Source organism: Sarcophilus harrisii, chromosome 2, assembly GCF_902635505.1.
Source record: "Sarcophilus harrisii chromosome 2, mSarHar1.11, whole genome shotgun sequence".
NCBI lineage: Eukaryota > Metazoa > Chordata > Mammalia > Dasyuromorphia > Dasyuridae > Sarcophilus > Sarcophilus harrisii.
In genome coordinates, this window is record NC_045427.1 from 246006795 (window position 1) to 246027493 (window position 20699).

The window sequence follows — 20699 nt, forward strand, 5'->3', positions numbered from 1 at the left end:
ATATCTACAGGTGTTTCAATTAATCCTTGTGAAGTATAGTTTCATATTCTTTTATATACACTCTAACTTATCAGTACCTTTCCTAAAATGTGGTGTCCAGCACATCATGCCCCAGATGTAGTTTGTGATCAGACTACTCTGCTTCTATCAATTTGCTCCAAGATCACAGTCGCCTTTTTGGCTGCCATGTCATTTTCTTGACTCATATTGAGTTGTATTCACTCCTTTGCACTTGAACTGTTGTCTATAAAAGTTTCCCCTACTCCTGAATTTGTGTATTTGACTTTTTTCACCCAACCTGTTGTCTATCTTCCTCAACTTCAGCTCATCTACAAAACTTGTTTTAATCAGCATTCTATAGCATTATTCAAGTTACCGATAATAATATTGAATAGTACAAGACCCAGGACTAATTTGTAGAGTGTTTCTCTTGAGATTTTCCATCAGATGGACTAACCTTTGGGCCCAGTCATTTGATTAGTTCTAAATTTAGTCTGGGACATTTAACCCTTATTTCTCCTCATCCACAAGGGTAAGAGACTGTCAGATATCCTGTTGAAATGCATGCAATTTTTTTCTATAAGCATTGCTAATCTAGATTTCAGTAAAGTGTTGCCTGATGCCTGTATCCATTATGCTTGCTTGTGATGTTGCCTGAACCAAGGCAGCTTGTTTGTATGATGCTAAACCAGAATATGGGCACGGGCACCCAATTTATGGTTATCAATTTAGGATCTTAGGCATGCCATCAGGGATACTATGATAGAAGATAAAAGAAAGAGTCTCAGAGGGAAGAAATTTGTCTTTTTTTTTTTTCGTCCAGAGCTTGAAGTCGTAGAACAAATGATCCCTAGTTGGTTCCTCCAAATCATCTGAACTTGGTATTGCTGTTCTTTTCTTCCAGAATAGCCTCTACTCGATGCCTCTAGTATGGTGGAAAAGAGAAGTTGGAGACAGAGAAGAAATTAAATGGGGATAGGGAAAATAATGATTAAAGAATAGGAATGACTAAAGGCAGACAACTGTATATGAGGAAGGTAGGTGTAACTGACAAGGGACAGAAACAATTGAAGAGGGGGAAAATGACTGAGGGAATCAGGAATGATTGTAATGACAAAAATGACTTTGGAAGGCAGGCATATCTCAAGCTAACAGGAATGAATGAGGAGTTACAAGAGTTATTGAAAAGACAAAAGTGACAAAGGTGATTTGGAGTTTCAGGAGCAACTTTAACAAAGGAGAAAGAACAGGGATATATAAGGTGAGATTGGAGAACCTGAGGGTTAAGGAGTAACTAGAAGGGACTGGTCAACAATGTACCATATTGATATGATTGAGATGACAGTAATAATTCAGGGAGGAGAGAAGTAGCAGAAGTAGGATCTCTTTGAAAGACAGGAGTAATTGAGGTAATAGGAATGGCTCAGGAAAGACAAGAGTTAATATAGTGGACAAAAGGACTAAGGAGGAATTGGGCTAACTAGGAGAAAACCAGAGAGCCTGAAGGGACAAAAGTGACTGTGGGAATGGTAATGTTTTTCCCACCTTCTAATCCCCCTGCCCAAAACAATATGTTATGGATTTGTGGAAATCAAGAGAAATCTTGGGGTTTAGGAGGAAGCTTGGGAAGGATAATTTGCCCCAGGGAATCCTGGATAATCAAAATCTAGGGCTAATTACAAGGCACAGTTTAAGGCAAAATCTCTCTGACAATTCTGAATTCTAGCCCATCCCTCCACTCTGCTTGGCTTTATTGGGATTGAGGTAGGAAGTCCTGGAGGATATTTCTGGGGCTAGTTAAAGGTTGGTCCTTCTTTAAGTAAAAGGAAAACCAGACTTAAACCAACGAGATTAGGAATGGGATTGTGTTTGTTGGATAGAGGTGGAGGAAAAAGGGTTTTTTCTCCGTCTTTCCTCCTCCCTCTTTCCCCGCCCCCCCCCCGCCGTTCACACATTATTTCTTAGGACTCTGCCAATTATATAAATGGAGTTATTTCACATGTTCTACCTATTCCCCTTCCCCAAAGACCTCCATCTCCTCTAACACTGGGGTTCCACTTTTATTACCCCCTCCCAGCTTCTCTGGGGATTGGGACACCTCACGTCTGTCCAGACAGTCCGGGATCTTCGTGGGATTCAGATGAGGCGGCAGGAATAGTTCAAGTCGGATTGCAGCCCGAGCTGTTTTCTGCCTGCTAATTAGGTGCTTTATCTCTTCAGCCTGTGGACCCAATCCCCCACCACCTAAGACAGTATTGCATCTTGTGCCCCATTCTTCTAGGGACACACGTCCTGTAAGGGACATCCCTCCGCCAAATTCTCCCAGGACTGGCACGTTGAATTCTGTGCCTATTGGTTCCAAACCACCTCCTTCATCTCCCCTTCCAACCTTCCCCCCCCCCACCCTCTTCCCGCCGCTCCCCCTCCCCCCCCCCCCAACTTCTCAAACTTGACGCTCTCCGGGAATGGTTGGTGTGAAGAATCAAGGATTCACAACTCCTGGGGTGTTTGGTAAATGGACAAAGGTTACCACATCCTTCTGTTCCTCCTCCTCCTCCTCCTCCCCAAAAGGCTCTTGGTAACGTTTAAGAAGCCTCCCTTGAAGTAGGAGATTTTTTTTTTTTTTTTGGTTTGGTGGCGTTTAACCTGCATCCCTTACCCTCATCCGTGTATATCGAAGTCGAAGCGCTCGGACTCGGTTTCGAGCCTCAGAAGCCTTCAGCACCCCAATGAGGCGTTTCTGCTGTTCTGAGACTGGCTCCTCAAACAGATCCCAGTGCTTGCTTTCTTGACAGCTGTGGATGGTTTCAGTGGAATCACTGGCGCTAACCTTCGTGGGCTCGACAAAAAGCAAAAAGCGCTTTATTTCGGCTGGTGATAAGGAAGTTATGTCCTTGGGCAGTAGGTGATCTGGGTACGTTTTCAAAGCCGTGGCGTCCTTGGAGGCAGATACCCTCCATTGCTTTCGGATCTTGGCTTCTTCTCTTGTACGGGTTAGCATGATTTTCGCTGCGGTCTTTGATGCCATTACTTTATTCCATTCTTTGGATATTTTCGAAGTTGCTGCTGCCTTCCTTTTCTCAGTTTCTTTTCCTGCCACTGCCTCCTTCGCTGCTGAAGCTAGTTTTTCTATTTCCTTCTTTATGGAAATTGTCTTCTTTTGTTTATTCCTCTTCTCTGACAACAACTGTGCTCCTGGCATCTTCCTGGTCCCTAAATCAAAGAAAAGAGTGTGACTTCGGGACTTCCATACCTCTTAGCTTAAGAGTAAGTATTATGGAATTAATAAGGATCAAGTCTCTGCCTTCAGGGAGCCCCTGATTTGAAGGGGAAGGCTTTTTTCTTCCCAAGCGGAACTTGCTGACCTTGTAGGTAGCAAAACTTGTCCTTCTTCCTCCTCAGGACACCCAGTGTCCTACCATTCTCACTTTCTCCTTTCTTCTCCCGTCTTAATATTGACTATCCCTTTTCCCCCATCCCTAGTCTTGCTAGAGGGAACCTTTCTTCTGACCCTTAAGCATCTATCTTTGTTGCTGTTCAGTTGTTTTCAGATGTGTCCAGCTCTTCCTGCCTCCTTTTGGGGTTTTCCTGGCAAAGATCCTGGGGTGGTTTGTCATCTCCTTTTCTGGCTCATTTTACAGATGAGGAAACTGAGGCAAACAGGGTTGAGTGACTTGTCCAGGGTCACACAGCTAGTGTTTTGAGGCCCCATCAGATTTGAGGTCTGGCATTCTGTATATTGTCTCACCTCGACGCCTCTCGTTAGAGTCATTACTTACCAAAGTGTGCTAATTTTCCTAGGTTCCCTACCCTGTGATACCCTGTGTTTCCCAAGAACTCCTGAGCCTTTCTATCTCCTCTGCAAAAGAAGCTTTTTATAACTTTTTTTCTCCCTGTTAGAATGTGAGCCCCTCAAGAAGAAGGATGGTCTTTTTCTATTTGTATTCCCTTATTGGCTTAGTACTATTTCATTCATTATGAAGAAAAGAATGTCTGTTTTGAAAAACTCTAGGAGTGAACTGACTGTTGAGTAGAAACTATTTTTTTTTCTTTGTATCTGATAGGAATCACAGGAATAATTTTTTTGACCAGGTCAATGATTTCAACCAATGACTTCATTGATTTGGGGAAAATCTGAAGAGGATCTCAATCATTATATATGGCAACAGCAAGATTATAAGATGATTATTTCTTTTGTTTAATTTTATTTTTTATTATAACTTTTTATATACCAAACATATGCATGGGTAATTTTTCAACATTGACCCTTGCAAAAACTTCTGTTCCAACTTTTCCCCTCCTTCCCCCCCACCCCTCCCCTAGATAGCAGGTAGTCCCATACATGTTAAATATGTTAAAATATATGTTAAATGCAATATATGTATACATATTTATACAGTTATCTTGTTGAACAGGAAAGATACGACGATTATTTCTGACGGATATGGTTCTTGTCAACAATGAGGTGATTCGGACCAGTTCTAATGGTCTTGTGATGAAGAAAGCCATCTGCATTCAGAGAGAGGACAGTGGGAACTGAATGTGGACTACAATATAGTATTTTCACTCTTTTTCTTGTTTGCTTGCGTTTTGCTTTCTTTCTCATTTTTTCCCTTTTTGATCTGATTTTTCTGGAACAGCACGATATTTGTAGAAAGATGTATAGAGAAATTGCACGTGTTCAACATGTATTGAATCACTTGTTGACTGGGGGAGGGGGTGGGAGAAGGGAGAGTAAAGAATTAGAACACAGATTTTTTTAGGGGTGAATGTTGAAAATTATCCATGTATATATTTTGAAAATAAAAAGATTTAATTAAAAAAAGAAAGAAATGAAGAGGATTCCAATATAAACCAGCACTTGCTGGGTGATTTATAGTCTTAAGAAAGTTGCCTAGGACATTGAGAGGAGATTGTGTGATTTGCTCAAGGTCACACAGCCAGTTTGGCAGAAGTGGGACTTCTTGAATCTGATACAATGCTTATAATCTGTTATGAAATCTTCCCCTCTTCATTTTGGATAAATGAAATGAAGGAGGTGGAGGCAGGGAACTCTTGAACTTTATTCTCATCAGAATTGGCTCAAAGATGAAATAATATACATCCTCAGTTGAGTATAGACGTCTATCTTACCTTATAGGAAAGTAGGAGGGGAAGGCTATAAGAGAAAAAAAAGGCCGATAGAAGAGAGGATAGAATAGGGGAGAGTGTGGTCATAAACAAAACACTTTTGAGAAAGGCAGGGTAAAAAGAGAGTGACAATAGGATAAAGATGGGGGATAGGATGGAAGGAATTACATGGAAATCATAACTGTGAAAAAAAATTAAAGCAAGTTTTTCTGACAAAGACTTCATTTCTTAAATATATAGAGAATGGAGCCAAATGTATAAGAATATGTTATTCCCCAATTGATAAATCGTTAAAAGATTTGTGTGAAAACAAGTAGTTTTCAAACAAAGAAATCAAAGCTATCCAGTCACATAAAAATACTCTAAATACTATTGATTAGAGAAGTACAAGTTTAAGTAACTGCGATACTTACCAGTTTGGCTAATATGACAAAAGGAAAATGACATGTGTAGATGGGATCTGGGAAAACTGGGACATAAAAGCATTGTTGGGGGATTTGTGAACTCATCCAACCATTCTGGAAAGCAATTTGTAAATGTCTAAAGGGCTATAAAGCAATATCACATTAGGTCTGTATCCCAAAGAGATCAAGAAAAAAGAAAAAGGACCTATGTGTACAAAAATATTTATAGCAGTTCTTTTAGTGATGGCAAAGAATTGGAAATTGAGAGGATGCTCCCCAATTGGGGAATGGCTGATCAAGTTGTGGCATATGATCATAATGGAATACTTTTGTGTTTTAAGAAATGATGAGCAAGAAGCTTTCAGAAAAACCTGGAAAAACTTATATGAACTGATGCAAAGAGAAATGAGCAAAACCAGGAAAACATTATGCATAATAACATTAATATTGTATGATGATCAACTGAATGACTTCGCTGTTTTCAGCAATAAAATGATCCAAAACAATTTCAAGGAACCTAGAATGAAAACTGTTATCCACCTCCAAAGAAAGAACTGATAGAATCTAAATGCAAATTGAAGCATACTTTTAAAAAAAAAACTTTGTTTTTCTGTGGTTTTTTTGGTCTGTATTTTCTTTCACAACATGATTAAAATGGAAATATGTTTTAAATGACTGCCCATAAGTAACCTATATAAAATTGCTTATCTTCTCAACAATGGGGCAAAGAAGGGAGCAAGGGAGAGAATTTGCAACTCAAAATTTTTAAAAAAGGGTGTTAAAATCGTTTTTCCATATAATGAAAAATATTAAAATAGTTTAAAATATTTAACAAGTAAAAAACAAAGTTCGCAGAAGCCCAAGATAGGAAGAATTGGAGATTTGTTTGCCAGAATCAATCATAATTGGCCCATTAGGGATAATGTTTTCAATGTGGCAGTTCAGTACACCTAGTCCAATGGTGTATATAGGCAATACTACCCGGCAGTTGATGGGGCAAGACCATGAATGTCCTCTGAACTGGACTTGCAGAGATGATTCTATGGTTCCATCTACAATTTCACTGTGGCAACAGGTACCAGATTCCAGGATCGCCTAGAAGAAAGAACTACAAGATGGGAGTCTAGGGATAGGATAGAATTGTTCAATGTCCTTCCTGTCTTGAGGAGTATGAACTAAGGCATGAGGGAAAATAAAGCAAAACACCGCAATCCATAAACATTATTTTTAAATCCAGAGATCCACTCCAAAGTGTCAGACTCCAGAAAGGAAAGGTGCAGTAGCCATTGGCTTATACTTCTTGATAAAACTAGAAATAATAGCTAAACATTTGAAGAGCAATTACTATGTGCCTGGCACTGTGCTAAGTGCTTTACAATTATTATTATTGTTATTGTTGTCATATATCCTTCATTCTCAAAAAGGACCATGATATCAGGGAGGGGATGCCATGACATGCAAATGAAATGGATTTAAGTGAGGGAGGGCTGTGCAAAGTCATCAGCTTTATTTTTTTCCTCCAAAGCCATCTGGGTCCAGTGGCTAGATATAGATCAGTGTGACTGGAGAAGGCCCAGATCTAATGAGAGACCTTGGCTTTTTAAGTTATTAAAAGGTCACTTAGATATTGTTTAAGGTATTATTTAAAGTCATTTAGATAAAGTAGTAAGGTGTGGAAAGGTAGACTGACCAAAAGGATGGGCCAGATGATTCCTAAGGTCTCTTCTAGCTTCATATCCCAAAGTCCCATAATTTTCTAGAAGAAAAGTTATAGAGAATTGCTCAGAAATGCCCTTGGGCAGGCCCAGAGACCTTTCCACATGCAATGACATTAGCTCAGTAAGACACAGTGGGTCTACCAGGGCACAAAATGGCAAGGAAGGAGAACCTTTTTCAGTTACTAGACTTGACCCTCCCTTCCCTCTTCCCCTTAAAGTACAAGTTGAGGATGACTTTTAAGGAGGTGATAGCTTCTATCTAGTGGAGATGGTAAAGTGCTGGGTACAGGGAATAAGACCTTTCTCATTGGAAGTGGGAGATAGCTCTGGGATGTTCTATGCAGGGACTTTGTGAAGAACAGCTGGAGGATAATCATGCCGGCATTTCTGACAGGAGGATTTAGAGGATGGAAGATTGGGAAATGGAGGTGTTACCTTAGTGTTCAGATTGACTCATAAGCAGGACAAGAGCAGGAAGCCTGAGGCCAGACAGTTTGGTGTAGTGGAAAAAGTGTAGAACAGACATACACCAGAGTCAGAGGAGCGAGTTTGATTCCTGGCTTTGTTAGTTAATTAAGTCAGTAATAATCTGTAAATCATTATTATTATTACCATATTATTATCTACTATTGAGCAACTCACTTAAATTCTCTTGGTCTCAGCCCTGTCATATGGAGAATAAGGAGGTTTGATCATGAAGGATTCTTAACATGTTAATCACGAAGTTGTTTTTTTAAAACAAATATAATTAGTTTCCCCAACCTTCTCCTTGAAGCCTTTCCTGATCCTGTAGCTTCCTCATCACAATTCTCATGATACATTGTTTAAACCTCTCCTTTCTCCCTTATATATTGTATATGTGTGTGTATGTATACAAACACACACACATATATACATACACTCATATATATTATTATTATAGTTATTTCTGTTAGGGATTCTAAAGTCATTGAGGTCAATGTCCAATCCAATAAACTATATACTAAGCTTTTATTTTCTCTTTTATATCTATCTTTGCATTTTCAGTTTCTAGCTAGTACGTTGCTTTGAGTATAACAGCACTTTTAAATATTTGTTGAATTGAATGAATGATCCTCAGATCGTAAATTGATTAAGAGAATTGAAACCTAAGATAAATGGGGAAAGGGTAACAGAACACCTAGTTTCCTTCTATGAGTCAAGCCATGAGACTTGAATAAACTTGTTATCTCAGTTTCAGTGCATGGCATTTGAAAAATCTGATAGATGTGATTGCTAAGTTGCTTTGAAAAACTGTGAAATGAGTATAGGAGAGATATCAGAGGGCTGCAGATGGACAAAAACTATACTTATTTTCAAAAAAAAGAAAAAATGGAGATTTTAAACTTCATGCTATATACCTTGATTTTGCTTTCTGACAAAATGTTTTTACTAAAGAGATAGTTTAGGAAAATGAAGAAAGGGGATAGATAATCACTAAGAATCAGTACTGGTTCTCAAGAAAAATAAATCACACTAGACTAGCAGATAAGAGGAATGACACAGACATAATATGCAGGGTATACCGGTGTAGTAAGGTATATATGCTAATATATATTTATATATATACTATACACAAGCTTATTTATATATCTAATAGTATATAGAGCTCATATAAATAATATAAGTAAATGTATATATAGTATGTACAACTTGGATAGACTATCATACATGAAAATCCTAATATATTCATATTAAAGCTGTTAGCTTTAATAGATTGAAATTGTATCATGACTTTTGATAGACCCATTTTTCGCTTTTATCAAAACATTTCAAATTTTTTTCAACTGCCTTGTACCACTGATGAAAGATATATTGATTGACAAGATTATCAGAACTGATTTGATTATGTTACTCTCCTTTTTAAGAACCTTTAATATTCTTCCTAACATGTCTCTAGTCTGCTTTTAAGGGTTATTTTTACATTATTCTCCTTTTGTACACTCTTTTTTCAACCAAACTGGTTTACTTTTCCATCTTCTACTTCCTAGCTCCATGCCTTTGCAAAACTTATCCCCAGGTCTAGAATTAATTCCTTCCTTATTATTGTCTCTTAAGCCTTGAGGGTCAGAGGCTTAGGGAACAACTTCCTATGTTACCTTTTCTGATCTCTCTAGTTGTTGGAATATTCTTCTTCCTCTGTTAATCCCATATATGTTGGTCTATTTACACGTTATTTCTTCTTAGTAGACAATAAGCCTCGATTATTGAGGTCAGGAGCAAGATTTTTTTTTTTTAATAAACGCTGCATTGCCTCTACTGGTTAGATAGAGTTGAGTCTAGAGTCAGAAAGACCTAAGCTCAAATCCAGTCTCAGATACTTGTTCTCTGTGTGACCTTGGACAAGTCATTTAATCCTGTTTGCCTTAGTTTTTTTTTATCTGTAAAATAAATTGGGGAAGGAAATAGTAAATCACTCTACTATCTTTGCTAAGAAAACCTCAACTGGGGTAATGAAGAATTAAATACTACTGAAATAATTGGACAGCCCAAAACAATAATATCTGTAGTGACAAGCAGGGTCTCCTCTGTAATAAAGTATTTAATCAATGCTTGCTAGATTGGATTGGAATCAGTCTCAGACAATGGTGATTAATACAGAGATAGATGAGAGAGATGTCTCAGTGAAGTGCCATAGGACTCTGTTCTCAGCCTTATCCTACGCAAGATATTTTCCAATGACTTAGATGAAGGCATAAATGGCACGCCAATCAACTTTATAGAGAAATAATTAATATCTTGGATGATACAATACAAATGAAAACATCTCAATCATCTATACTGATGAACTGAGTATCTAGAAAGATGAAATATAATAATGATAAAGTCTTACACTTGTTTTTAACAATTGTTATGAGGGCAAGAAGGGGGAGGAATTACTAGACAAAATTTCATGTAAAAAAAAACTGGGGAATTTCATTTTGAATATGTCAATGTTGGGATATGGTAGCCAAAAGAGCTGTTGTAAACTTAGGTTGTATTGGAAGAAACCAGGGAGGTAAAAGTCCTATCGCGTTTGGTCCTGGCAACAATAAAAACAAACAAACAAACAAACAAAAAAACCCACCATCACTATCACCACAACTAGCATTTGCATAGTCTTCTAAGATTTGCAAAGTGCTTTACATGTGTTATCTTTGATCCTCATAAAAGTCCTATGAGGTAGATGCTATTATAATTTCCATTTTACAGATGAGAAAACTGATGCCTAATGAGGTTATTTAACTTGTCCAGGGCCATGTATTAAGTGTTTGCTAGGGATTTGAACTCAAATCTGAATTCAAATAGCATAGCTAACCTCAAGGCTGGTATTCTATTTACTGTATTACATTGTAGCTGCTAGATCCCTGTCGGAATACTGTGCTTCATTCTGGATGCCATATTTTAGGAAGAATATTGATGAATTAGAGAACATTTTAGAGCATGGAGACTGGGATAGTGAGAGACATAGAACAAATGCTAAAAAGGAATCATGTGGGGTCTAGGACTCATGTGGGAGCTTTCTGAGGATCACTTGCAAGTACTGATTATATTTAACCTGGAGAAAAAAGATGTAGGGAACTACAACATTTATCTCCAAGTATTTGAAAGAGGTATTAGACTTCTTTTGCTTGACCCAGGAGGAAAAATCTAGCAGCAGTTTATGAAAATTATGGAGGTTTTATTTGGCTTGATATACAGAAAAAATTCCTAATAATCAAAGTGGGTTTAAAGTGGAATGAAGCACTCTCAGGAGGTGCTTCTTTCCCACTTAGTTTTTCAATCAAGAGCTGGTTGGGCATACTTGTTAGTTACAGTGTAGAAAAATTCTCCAAGTTCAGTTTGGACTCTGAGGTTTCCTTCCAGCTCTGAAAGTCTGTGATTCCAATTCCTTGTTTAAATTCCATTTAGGATGCTATGTTGTTTGTGAGGAATACAGGCTCCTTCAGCAAACAGCAGAGGAACTCCAGCACTGAAGTAATGTGGGAGTATAAGAGACCTAGCTGGGAATGTTACTCTGTGTAAATGTCAGGTTACTATGACTCAGATGCTTCCTTGGGAAAAGTGGATGGATAAGGGCTATTTCTTTAAGAGTAAAGTGGGAGATTACTTCCCCTGATTACAGAGAATTCAGCCTCAGGATTCCTATATCTCTGCAGTCTTCCCCTTATTTTCTTATGTTAACACAGGAAATGGAGGAAAGGTCTAAGAGAGAAGAGCAGAAAACCTTGGGGAACTAACTGGGGCAGAAAGCCATCAAGCAACTCAGCACTTTTCACAAAGAAAAATATACAAGTGAGGAAGCTCCTTCTATCAATGCAAGTCAAGGCTTTCTTTTTGATCTATATCCTTGGAGAGTTGACCCGACCACTGAGAGGATCAGTGACTCCTCCTGCCTTTGTAAAATGGTAAAATAGTAAAGTGAAATGCCTTCTTTGGGTAATGATCTTTAATAGAGCCACACTTTTAAATACGTATGTATATTATTTATCACAGTTGTGAAATAATATGGGAATCCTTTTGTAATTAAAGAAGTAATTAAAAATAAAGATATATTTTGTATTATACAGCTCTTAGACTGTAATAATAATGACTGGCACTGTAATTTCACTTATACATGCAACTCAGCACCTTCTCTGAAACTTAGAAACATGAGAGTTTTATAGAATGCTGGGAAATTAAGGAACAACCAGGATCACACAGTTAACATCATGTCAGAGATAGGATTTGAATGCTTGTCTTCGAGGTTCCAAAACTGGCTCTTTATCCACCTTGCCATGGTGGCGTTCTAAAGATAGACTCTCTCTATTCATTTGACTATTCACACTTGTAATTTGTCATCTTTGGCCAGCTACCAATGAAATAATACATTCATAGAGAAAACAAAACCACAGTTACTGATGTTCTAGCTAGAAATGAAATCTGAAGAGAAGTTGTTGAAGTTAAATAGAGACAAAGGATTGGTTCCATCCTGTGCCAAAAGGCAGTAACAAACATCTTTTCATGGAATACATGATCATTTCACTGCATTGTTCACAATGAGTGTCAGTCTGAAAACAGAAGTTTTACACATCCCATTACCAGTTGTAGAGGATGAAGATGTAGGCATATTTCATAAAGACTTTGACAAATTCCTCTAAAGAAAACCAACATTTATACTAGGGTAAGGGTAGTAAAAACTATATTAGAAAATATATTTTAGTATTAAAAAACAAAAGATACTAAAATATCATATATAATTCAGAAGTTGGTACATTATAAACATTTTCCTCAAAAAGAATTTGAAAGAGCCGTGTGTGGTAAAGACTGGAACAACTTCACAAAAAATGAAATTGAACTACATGTTCACAGTAAGGAATGACTCAGGAGTAATTTTAGAGTCAGCTCTCTGGGTAGTCAGACCATAAGCTTATTGGAGCAAAGGTCAAAAATCAATATCAAATTAGAAGAAAGGATGAAAATGAGAAGATACTTCCGTTAATCATAGCAACTCTAATTGGACTGGTTAAACAAGCTATTGACTGCAAAAAGGGAAATCAATGAAAAAGACAATAGTTTATCACATGGAAAAAAATTTTATACTTAGAAAAAAATTAAACTGATGCAAAACAGTGGCCAAAATGAGGAGGTAGAATGAGCTCAGAAATCCCCTTTGCTTTGTATGTGGACAGACAGTCAGCCAAGGATAGCATAAGTTTAGAGTAATGGTCATTTTCAAAATATTGTGGGGGAGTATGGGGAAAGATTTATGAGTCTTATTATCCTATAAAACAGTGAAAAACAGTAGAGGATAAATGAGTCCACAGAAAGAGCTTGGTTGGTTGCTCCAAACAGAATCCCCTCTAATGCTGAGTTCCCAGATCCTAACACGGGCAAACTTGTCCCTCACATATGACATTTCATCTTCCATCCCTATGCCTTCACATACTCTGTCTTGTATGACTAGAAGGCTTTACTTTTTCATTTTGTCTCAGTGTCTTTGGCCTTCAACAATCACCTCAAGTCCTGCCTTCTGTAGGAAGCCTTTCCCTGTCCCCCCAGCTGCTAGTGCCTTTCTGAGCTTACAATCCACCAATTTTGTACATTTTCTGTATGTACCTAATTATTTACAGATTGTCTCATTCCTTAGAATTAGAGCTTTTTGAAGATAGGGAATGTTTTTGCCTTTGCATCTTTAGCACTTAGCATAGTACCTGGGACATGGCAAACATTTAATAAATGCTTTCTGACTGACATTTGTTCTAGTATAGCCATAAGTAATCAAAACTAGAAAGAGGGCAACAAATATATGTGAAATAGAACAACTCTGCTAGCCCTTACATGGTAATTTGTTCTCATTAGCAATGACAAGGGAACTATCGTTTTTGAATTCTCCATTTCTCAGTATCTGATGTAAGGGAGCTCACAATAGCATAGGAAAACCAGATGATGGACCTGACCAAGAATCTTCCTGCTGGAGATAATGAAATTTAGAAGACATTCAGACTTCTTTGGATCACAGATTTAGGGTTGGAAGGGACCTTAATGATCATCTTGTCCAACCCCCTCATTTTATTAGTTTGGAGGCTGAAACTCAGATAGGTGACTTGTCCAGGTAGTAGAGATGATATTGACTTACAAGTTTTTTCAAAGAAGAACAAGATTCTGTAAGATGGAAAACATCACAAATGATATTCTGACCAAAAAAGGTTGAATAGAGAGATTTCAGCACTATATACCTTCCTATCTCTAAATCCTTATAAGAATGTCATATGCATATGTTAAAGATATACTTGATGAAAACATAAAATAGTCAGATTTCTGACTAATTTTTCTATGGGAAACCATATACTAAATTATAGAAATAAATGATAATTTAAAAAAATATATAAAATTCAGTTGTGTACATACAAGATATAGCCTCAAACTCATCCTTAAACAAGATGCCTTATTTTCCTATGCTAAAGTTATATATAAAATTCAATTACTTGTACTTCTATGATCATTTTTGTTCAGTGATTCTTTGAGTATTAATATCAAGCAAGGGCAAAAAAAAAAGAGCTGTGTTAACTAAAGATGCAATACTTATGAGATAGTATCCTATGCCAAGTCCAAATGGAAGAGAAATTGTCTATGGGGATATCTAGATACCTGTTTTTTTATTACATTGCAAGTACTAAGTGAGTCATATAACTTTCCTCTTTTGAAATTCACAGACTCTTAAAAAAAAGATCAGCCTAGTCATCCATAGAGGAAACAAAATGGATGCAAAACATCTTTATCCAGGTTATCAGATGAAGTTAGAGGAAGCCTCTTTTATTTAGTTTATAATGAAAATACCTTGCAAAAGCACTGCAAATGGGACCCAGAATTAGTGAGGGGGAGAAGAGCAGGTTGGATTAAATTTAGTGTGGCATTTTTAATCATCTTGAGCTAGTCCTTGACAGAAAAGGCTACCATTTTGATATCAATGTTCTATTTCCCAGTGTTCACAAGTAGATCAGAAGACTTGAAAAGATTCAGACATATCCTAGCTGTGTGACCCTGGGCAAGTAAGTTAATTTTTATTTGCCTCATTGGGGACAATGGAGATAATGATAGCACCCAGCTCCCAAGGTTGTTGTGATTATCAAACGAAATAATGTGTGTAAAGCACTTACCACAGTGCCTGGCACATGATGATCTCTATATAAATGCTAAATATTATGATTATGACTGTTAAAATCTACTGTTTTGTAGATGACCCAAAGGGCAATGAAAATATATATAGATTAGAGCATCTGCCTTTGAATTCGAACTCTGACACAACTTCTCTGGGACTGAGTTTTTTAATCTTGTAAAATTAGGGCTCTCTAATGTCATTACAATTCTAAATCTAAGTAATTACACCAATGGCAATTTATGTGAGATACTGGGAGCAGGCCTGTGATTTTTACTTGTTTAGAACTTCCAGGTGAGGAAGATCCCTCTCATGATTAGAGATTTGCATCTTCTCTGTAATTTATAGACTTACAGAGTTGTTTACATGATTTGTCCATGGTCACACAGCCAGGATATGTGAGAGTAGGGAATTAAAGCCATGTTTTACTCTGATGCTGACTCTATACATACTTTACCATGTTGCCTCTCTCCTTGTATATGATAACTGGTATAAAATTAATAATCTAGCGCAAATTGATTGAAAAAAGGAGAGCTGGTCTGAGGAATAAGAATAAGACTGAGGAATAGTATCCTCCAAATATTAAAAGAATCAGAACAAGGCTAACAAAGTTATTCTTTCTCTCTATTTTCTCATCTGGCCACCGCCCAAATAACAAAGGGCAGAGAGTGTAAAATGGGGGGGGGGTAATAATATCAGGAAGGGGCAAGAATCCTCAGACTATGAGAAGGTGAGAGAAGGAAATGCATTAAAACTGTATTAGTTATTACTCCCCTTCCATGTAAGCTTGGATGGTTTGGTACCTATTTTGGAGAAGTTAAACTTTTTTTGGAGAGGGGAAGGGGGCTAGGACTGTGTTTTATTACAATTCTGCACATTACTTTTTTTTTCATTTTAGTTAAACTCTTAATGCAACAGAATTGCCCCACATTGTTGATGGTTATTGTCCCAGGAGCCAGTCATTATAGCCCAGCCTATTTTTCATGGGGAGCAGAGAGTACCAGAGGGCTCTTCAGGGAGCAGTGTCATCTAGTGTCCATAATGCAGTCCTGCAATTTTTTCCTTTTTCTGTTGGGCAGCAGAGGGTGGGGTTCAATATTGGTAAACTGAAAGGTGTTATACTTGATTGCATGGTGATTTGAGGAAAGATAATTCCTTGCTGGGAAACTGCCAACATTTTGAGACAGATTTCTGGGTAATGTCTGGCTCACTCATTTGAATATGGATTACTGCAATTGCAATATTAGGGAGTATAAGAGATCCTTGCTGGACTGCATGAAATTCATTTTAACACCCATTTTGGGGGGGGGACATAAGGGTAGAAAAAGTCTTCTTGGAGATTTTTTAGACGGGTTTAAGCAAAGAACTCTTAAGACTACTTTCAGGATGTCCTTGGCTGGACAATCTGACATGGGCTTGGACTTGGTCCTCTAGACAATAAACTGAATCAGAAGACAATCCAAGTGGAATTCTCAAAGGATGTAGGGGAAGATAGTCCCGAACCCATGTAACTGGGTTCTCCCTGGCCCAGATAAACTCCTCAGACTTGGCAGCTCAGGGCACGCCATAGTGTACATTCCCTGGGCTATGTGGTCCAGCAGTGTTAACTGCTTCTAAATTTTCAGGATTTAGAGTATTTGTAGATTAGCAGGATAGATTGGACAAATAGTTTCAGCAGATGCAGAGGCCTAAATTCTCCAAAGTGGGATGTGATAGATTTCCCTGGGGCCTGTTTCTGCTGTAAGACCGAATCCTTGCTTTTGGGGTCTTAAACTAGACAATGACCCTTCCTTCAGCCTGGGTTGGGGGAGGTTGAACCTGAGACCTCTCCCATGAGTCTACTATCACAAAGGAAACTCAAAGTCAAGATAATCAAAAAGGGGCTGTCTTTATGTAGCCTAAGGGCCTGAGTTTGAGAAACAGGAAGGCTACAGGTATATCAGAGTAAGGAAGAGATCCTGGAGGAAAGGACCCTCAACATTCAGGTCTCCACCTTGGCTCAAGATGAGAGGATGGGACTAGGTCTCAGCAAGAAGGGAGGAATGAAAGAAATTTTGCGTTTGCCTTCATCTCTCTCCTCTCTTTTCTAAGTAAGATCTGGAAGGGACCTCAGAGATCATTGTATTTCTAGCTCTCTCAATTTAGAACTGAGGAAGTTGAGTCTGAATCAGAATATGAACTCAGATCTTTCTGACTTCAGATATGAGCTGCATTACCTGAAGGAAGAAAAATCCTGCACAAGGAAACGTTCAGATAAGTAGTTAAGACTCTTTCCTCAAGCAGACAGATCCATCAGGCAAATGGGAATCTCAGTCTGCTTCCTCTCTGGGGCTGGCAAAGAGATCAGGTTGTAATCCTCTCTTCTCAGAGGAGGGGGAGGCCAGGATTTGAAGAGAGAAGCTTGACAGGTACCCGCTGTATCAAGCAAGATTCCCTCCTTATCTCCTACCAAGTGGGGGCAGTTGCAAGGGAAGGAAGTGCCTGCAATTCATGTGGGGGGTTAGAGGTGGGTATTGTGGAGGATGAGGAAGCAGCAGGGCTTCTGAGTCAGGAAGACTAGGTTTAAATCTGGCTCCTGCCAAGCAATGACTGTGTTGCCCTGGGCAATTCACTCAGCCTGTCTCAGTGCCTCACCACCCCCAAACTCCCCAGCAGTTCTGGGAGACTATAAAATTACAGAGCCTGATGGAGGAAGTTCTTCACCCGAAACTTCCTACACTGATGAAATCTTAGATCTGTTTAAAAAAATAAAAGAGGAAGTAGCCTTGGGGTTGGTGGATGTTTGGTGGATGTTTATTGGTGGTTTGAGAGACTGACTTGAGAGCTGTGAGTATAGCATTTTGGAGGGAGTCAGTGACTGCTGTGTGGGAACAGAGATTTTGTAAGTCTTTTGGATGGGGGTTGCAGAATTGGGAAAGGCTAGAGAATTAGAGGAGTGTGAATTTGTAGCTTAACCATAGCAGGACCCTGGGAATTTCTATGAGTATAATTATGAGATGGATAGAGGAAAGGAACAAACATTTATTAAGCACCAACTATGTGCCAGGTACTTTGATAAGTGCTTTATGGATATCTAATTTGACTCTCTTAGAAATTACCAAGAGGCAGGTGCTATTATTATCACATTAGATTGTGAGTTCCCTGCCCAGGGTCACTTGAAAATGTCTGAGGTTCATCTGCTCTCAGGTCTTCCTCTCCAGACCCAACATTCTATCAGCTGTACCACCTGGTTAGAATTAGTGTGGAAAAGAGATGTTCCATGGGGCTAGGGCTATCATCCGATTCCTAGAGCTCTTTCTACTTCTCCTTAATGTTTCTCCTTACTGTAAAGTCAATATAGAGTTAGCAGTGATGAAAGGTTCCAAGAGCAGATTCTTTCCAGTACATTGTAGCCAAATCATGCATAAACTTCTGGGATTTTCTTGGTATTTGTTGGAAAAAAAAGGTGTTTTGAGGTGAGAATTGTTTGTCCTTCATTCTCAAAGAGGACTATGACATCAGAGAAGTGATGCTATGGCATGAGAGTGAATTAGATTTCGGTGAAGGCTGCGTAGAATCCCCAGCCCCACCTCTGGGATGAAAGCAGAGAAACAGGGAGGAAGGGTCAAGGTCACTGGCCAGATATGGACACCCTTGCTTCCAAAAAGAGTGTTGGAATTTCAGATCACCTTGCTCCTGTGGGATGGAACTAGCAGTATAGGGTGGATTGCTTTGTATCTGTTACTACCAAGATGATCTATATAGTCAAGTCAACTAGCATTTATTAATAATTATGTGATAGGACTATGCTAATGGGGCAACAAGATGGTGCAGTGGTAGAGCACCTGCCTTGGAGCCTGGAGGACCCGACTTCGAATCTGGCCTCAGACACTCAACACTAGCTGTGTGTTCCTGAGAAAGTCACTTAGCCCCAATTGCCTCAAAGGGAAAAAAAAGAAAGAAAAAGAAGAAAAAACAAACTGTGCTTAGTCCTGGGGATACAAACAAAGCCAAAAGATAGCTCTCAAGAAGGATATACTAAGGGGAGTTGTTCATGCAAACAACTATGTATAAACACACATATATGGTATATATGTATACACACACATTTATACCATATATAAGTTCATTGTTGTTCAATCATTTCAGTTATGTTTGACTCTTTGTGATCCCATTTGGGATTTTCTTTGAAAGATACTAGAGGGGTTTGCCATATCCTTCTCTAGCCCCGTCACATAGCTAGTAAGTGTCTGAGACCAGATAGGAACTCAGATCCTCCTGATGAAGGAGGATTGGGAAAGGCTCCATAGAAGGTGGGACTTTGGGTGAGATTTGAAGAAATCCAGGGGGCAGAGCTGAGGAGGGAGAGTTCCAGGCATGGAGGACAGCCAGAAGAAAAGTGTGGAGTCAGGAAATTGAATGGAATAGCGAAAAAGCCATTGTCACTGAATTACGGAGTGTTTGGAAGGGAGAAAGGAATAAAAAATCTAGTACATGGAAGGAACTGGCAGGGAGTGGATTTCCAAGGATGTCATTTTAGGGAGGATGCTGTGATAGTTCAGATGGAGATATAGGAAAGATGATATTCTGGGGAGCATAGAGAGGAGATGGCATTAAAGTGAGGACCCCTATGTTAGGAAGGCTGGAGTAGCAGTAAAAATTGACCTTTCTAAAAGCTTATAAACTGCCCCACAATAACTCTGTGAGATAAATTCTATAATATCATTATTCCCATTTTACAAATTAGGAAAATGAGGCTTAGGAGGTTAGATGGCTTGCTTGTCCAGTGTCACACAGTAAATTGAAAACCCTTCCTGAATCAAATCCATTACTCTATGACTCTTTGTTGATTCTTATTAGAGAGGACAGAGAATAGAAAATAATGCAAAATTGCTAAAAGGACAAAGTTTGGATGGGACTCAATGGAACAGGACTATCACTATTGTCCTTGAGGTTGAGGAGCAGGGAGAGACCCTGAGGCCCCTCAACCTGTGACTTTGGGAATAGGGAGATGATTTGAGAAAGAGTCTGAGGTCTTAGGGAAAGTAATAGTTATTCCTCTGGATACTGGGTAAGAGAGAGAAACTTTTGTGTTGAGTCTGGGGTGACAAGTCTGACTTGCTCTGTGGTTGGGCAGTGTAGGGGTGGCAGCCTTGAGAAAGGACTAAGAAGCTTCCCTAATGTCCCCCAGAATCTATGAGGCATAAACTCGTTTCCTGTTGACCCCTAGACCAGTCCCTTTCTCCCTACCTGCCCTTGTGTCTTTCTGTCTGTTCTGTAGGAAGCTTCTTCTCTCCTTGGTCAGAGGCTCAGGTTGTTGATAGTATTGACTTGGTTGCCTGGCAACCTCAGCCTTAGCAACCCTCCCTCCCCTTCCTTTTCCCTTTGCTTCTGAGCCTTTGCTCTTCCCAAGCCAAGCTGCCAGGGGCTTCAGTTTGAGGAGGTGTTGGTGGTGGTGGTGGTAGTGAGAATATCACAAGAGGGGCATTTGTTTTAGAGTAGAATCTGAAAATTACACCTTGTTGTTTTCAATATCTGGCTTGATTATAAGAAATCATTCGGTCATAGATTTAGAGTTAGAAAAAATCCTAGGAGAAAAATTCAGAGATCAAATGAATAGTAGTGGCTCATGCTGGCAATGAATGGCAGAAATGGAATTTGAATCCAGTCACTTGCGCTAAACCCAGTGGTGTTTTCACTGTCCTAGGGTGAACCTGGATTCTCAGGTCTCAGATATTCCAAGCACTTGAGTCCTCAGACATTGACAGATTTCCTGGGAGTTGCCCTTTCTGTTTCCCAAACTTTAGGCAGGGCTATCTGGACAGAGTCTTC

General features: G+C 38.9%; 1 protein-coding gene across 1 annotated transcript; it reads right to left on the reverse strand.

Moving 5' to 3' along the window:
- Window positions 1–787: 787 nt before the first annotated feature.
- Window positions 788–20245, reverse strand: LKAAEAR1 (LKAAEAR motif containing 1). Its single transcript, XM_031951839.1, has 4 exons — window positions 20118–20245; window positions 2660–3213; window positions 2099–2221; window positions 788–925 (listed from the first exon to the last, which is right to left on the reverse strand). The coding sequence occupies exons 2-4, from the start codon at window positions 3200–3202 to the stop codon at window positions 869–871; spliced, it is 723 nt and encodes a 240-aa protein (XP_031807699.1). The 5' UTR covers window positions 3203–3213; window positions 20118–20245; the 3' UTR covers window positions 788–868.
- Window positions 20246–20699: the final 454 nt, after the last annotated feature.

Bases quoted from the DNA above. Each gene is read 5' to 3' on its own strand.
- LKAAEAR1 (XM_031951839.1), bottom strand. From the start codon at position 3,202: ATGCCAGGAGCACAGTTGTTGTCAGAGAAGAGGAATAAACAAAAGAAG. The intron at 2,222-2,659 runs GTAAGGGATGCA...TTGGGTCCACAG, and splicing joins TTCGATATACACGGATGAGG to GCTGAAGAGATAAAGCACCT. The intron at 926-2,098 runs GTGTCCCAATCC...CCACCATACTAG, and splicing joins ACTGTCTGGACAGACGTGAG to AGGCATCGAGTAGAGGCTAT.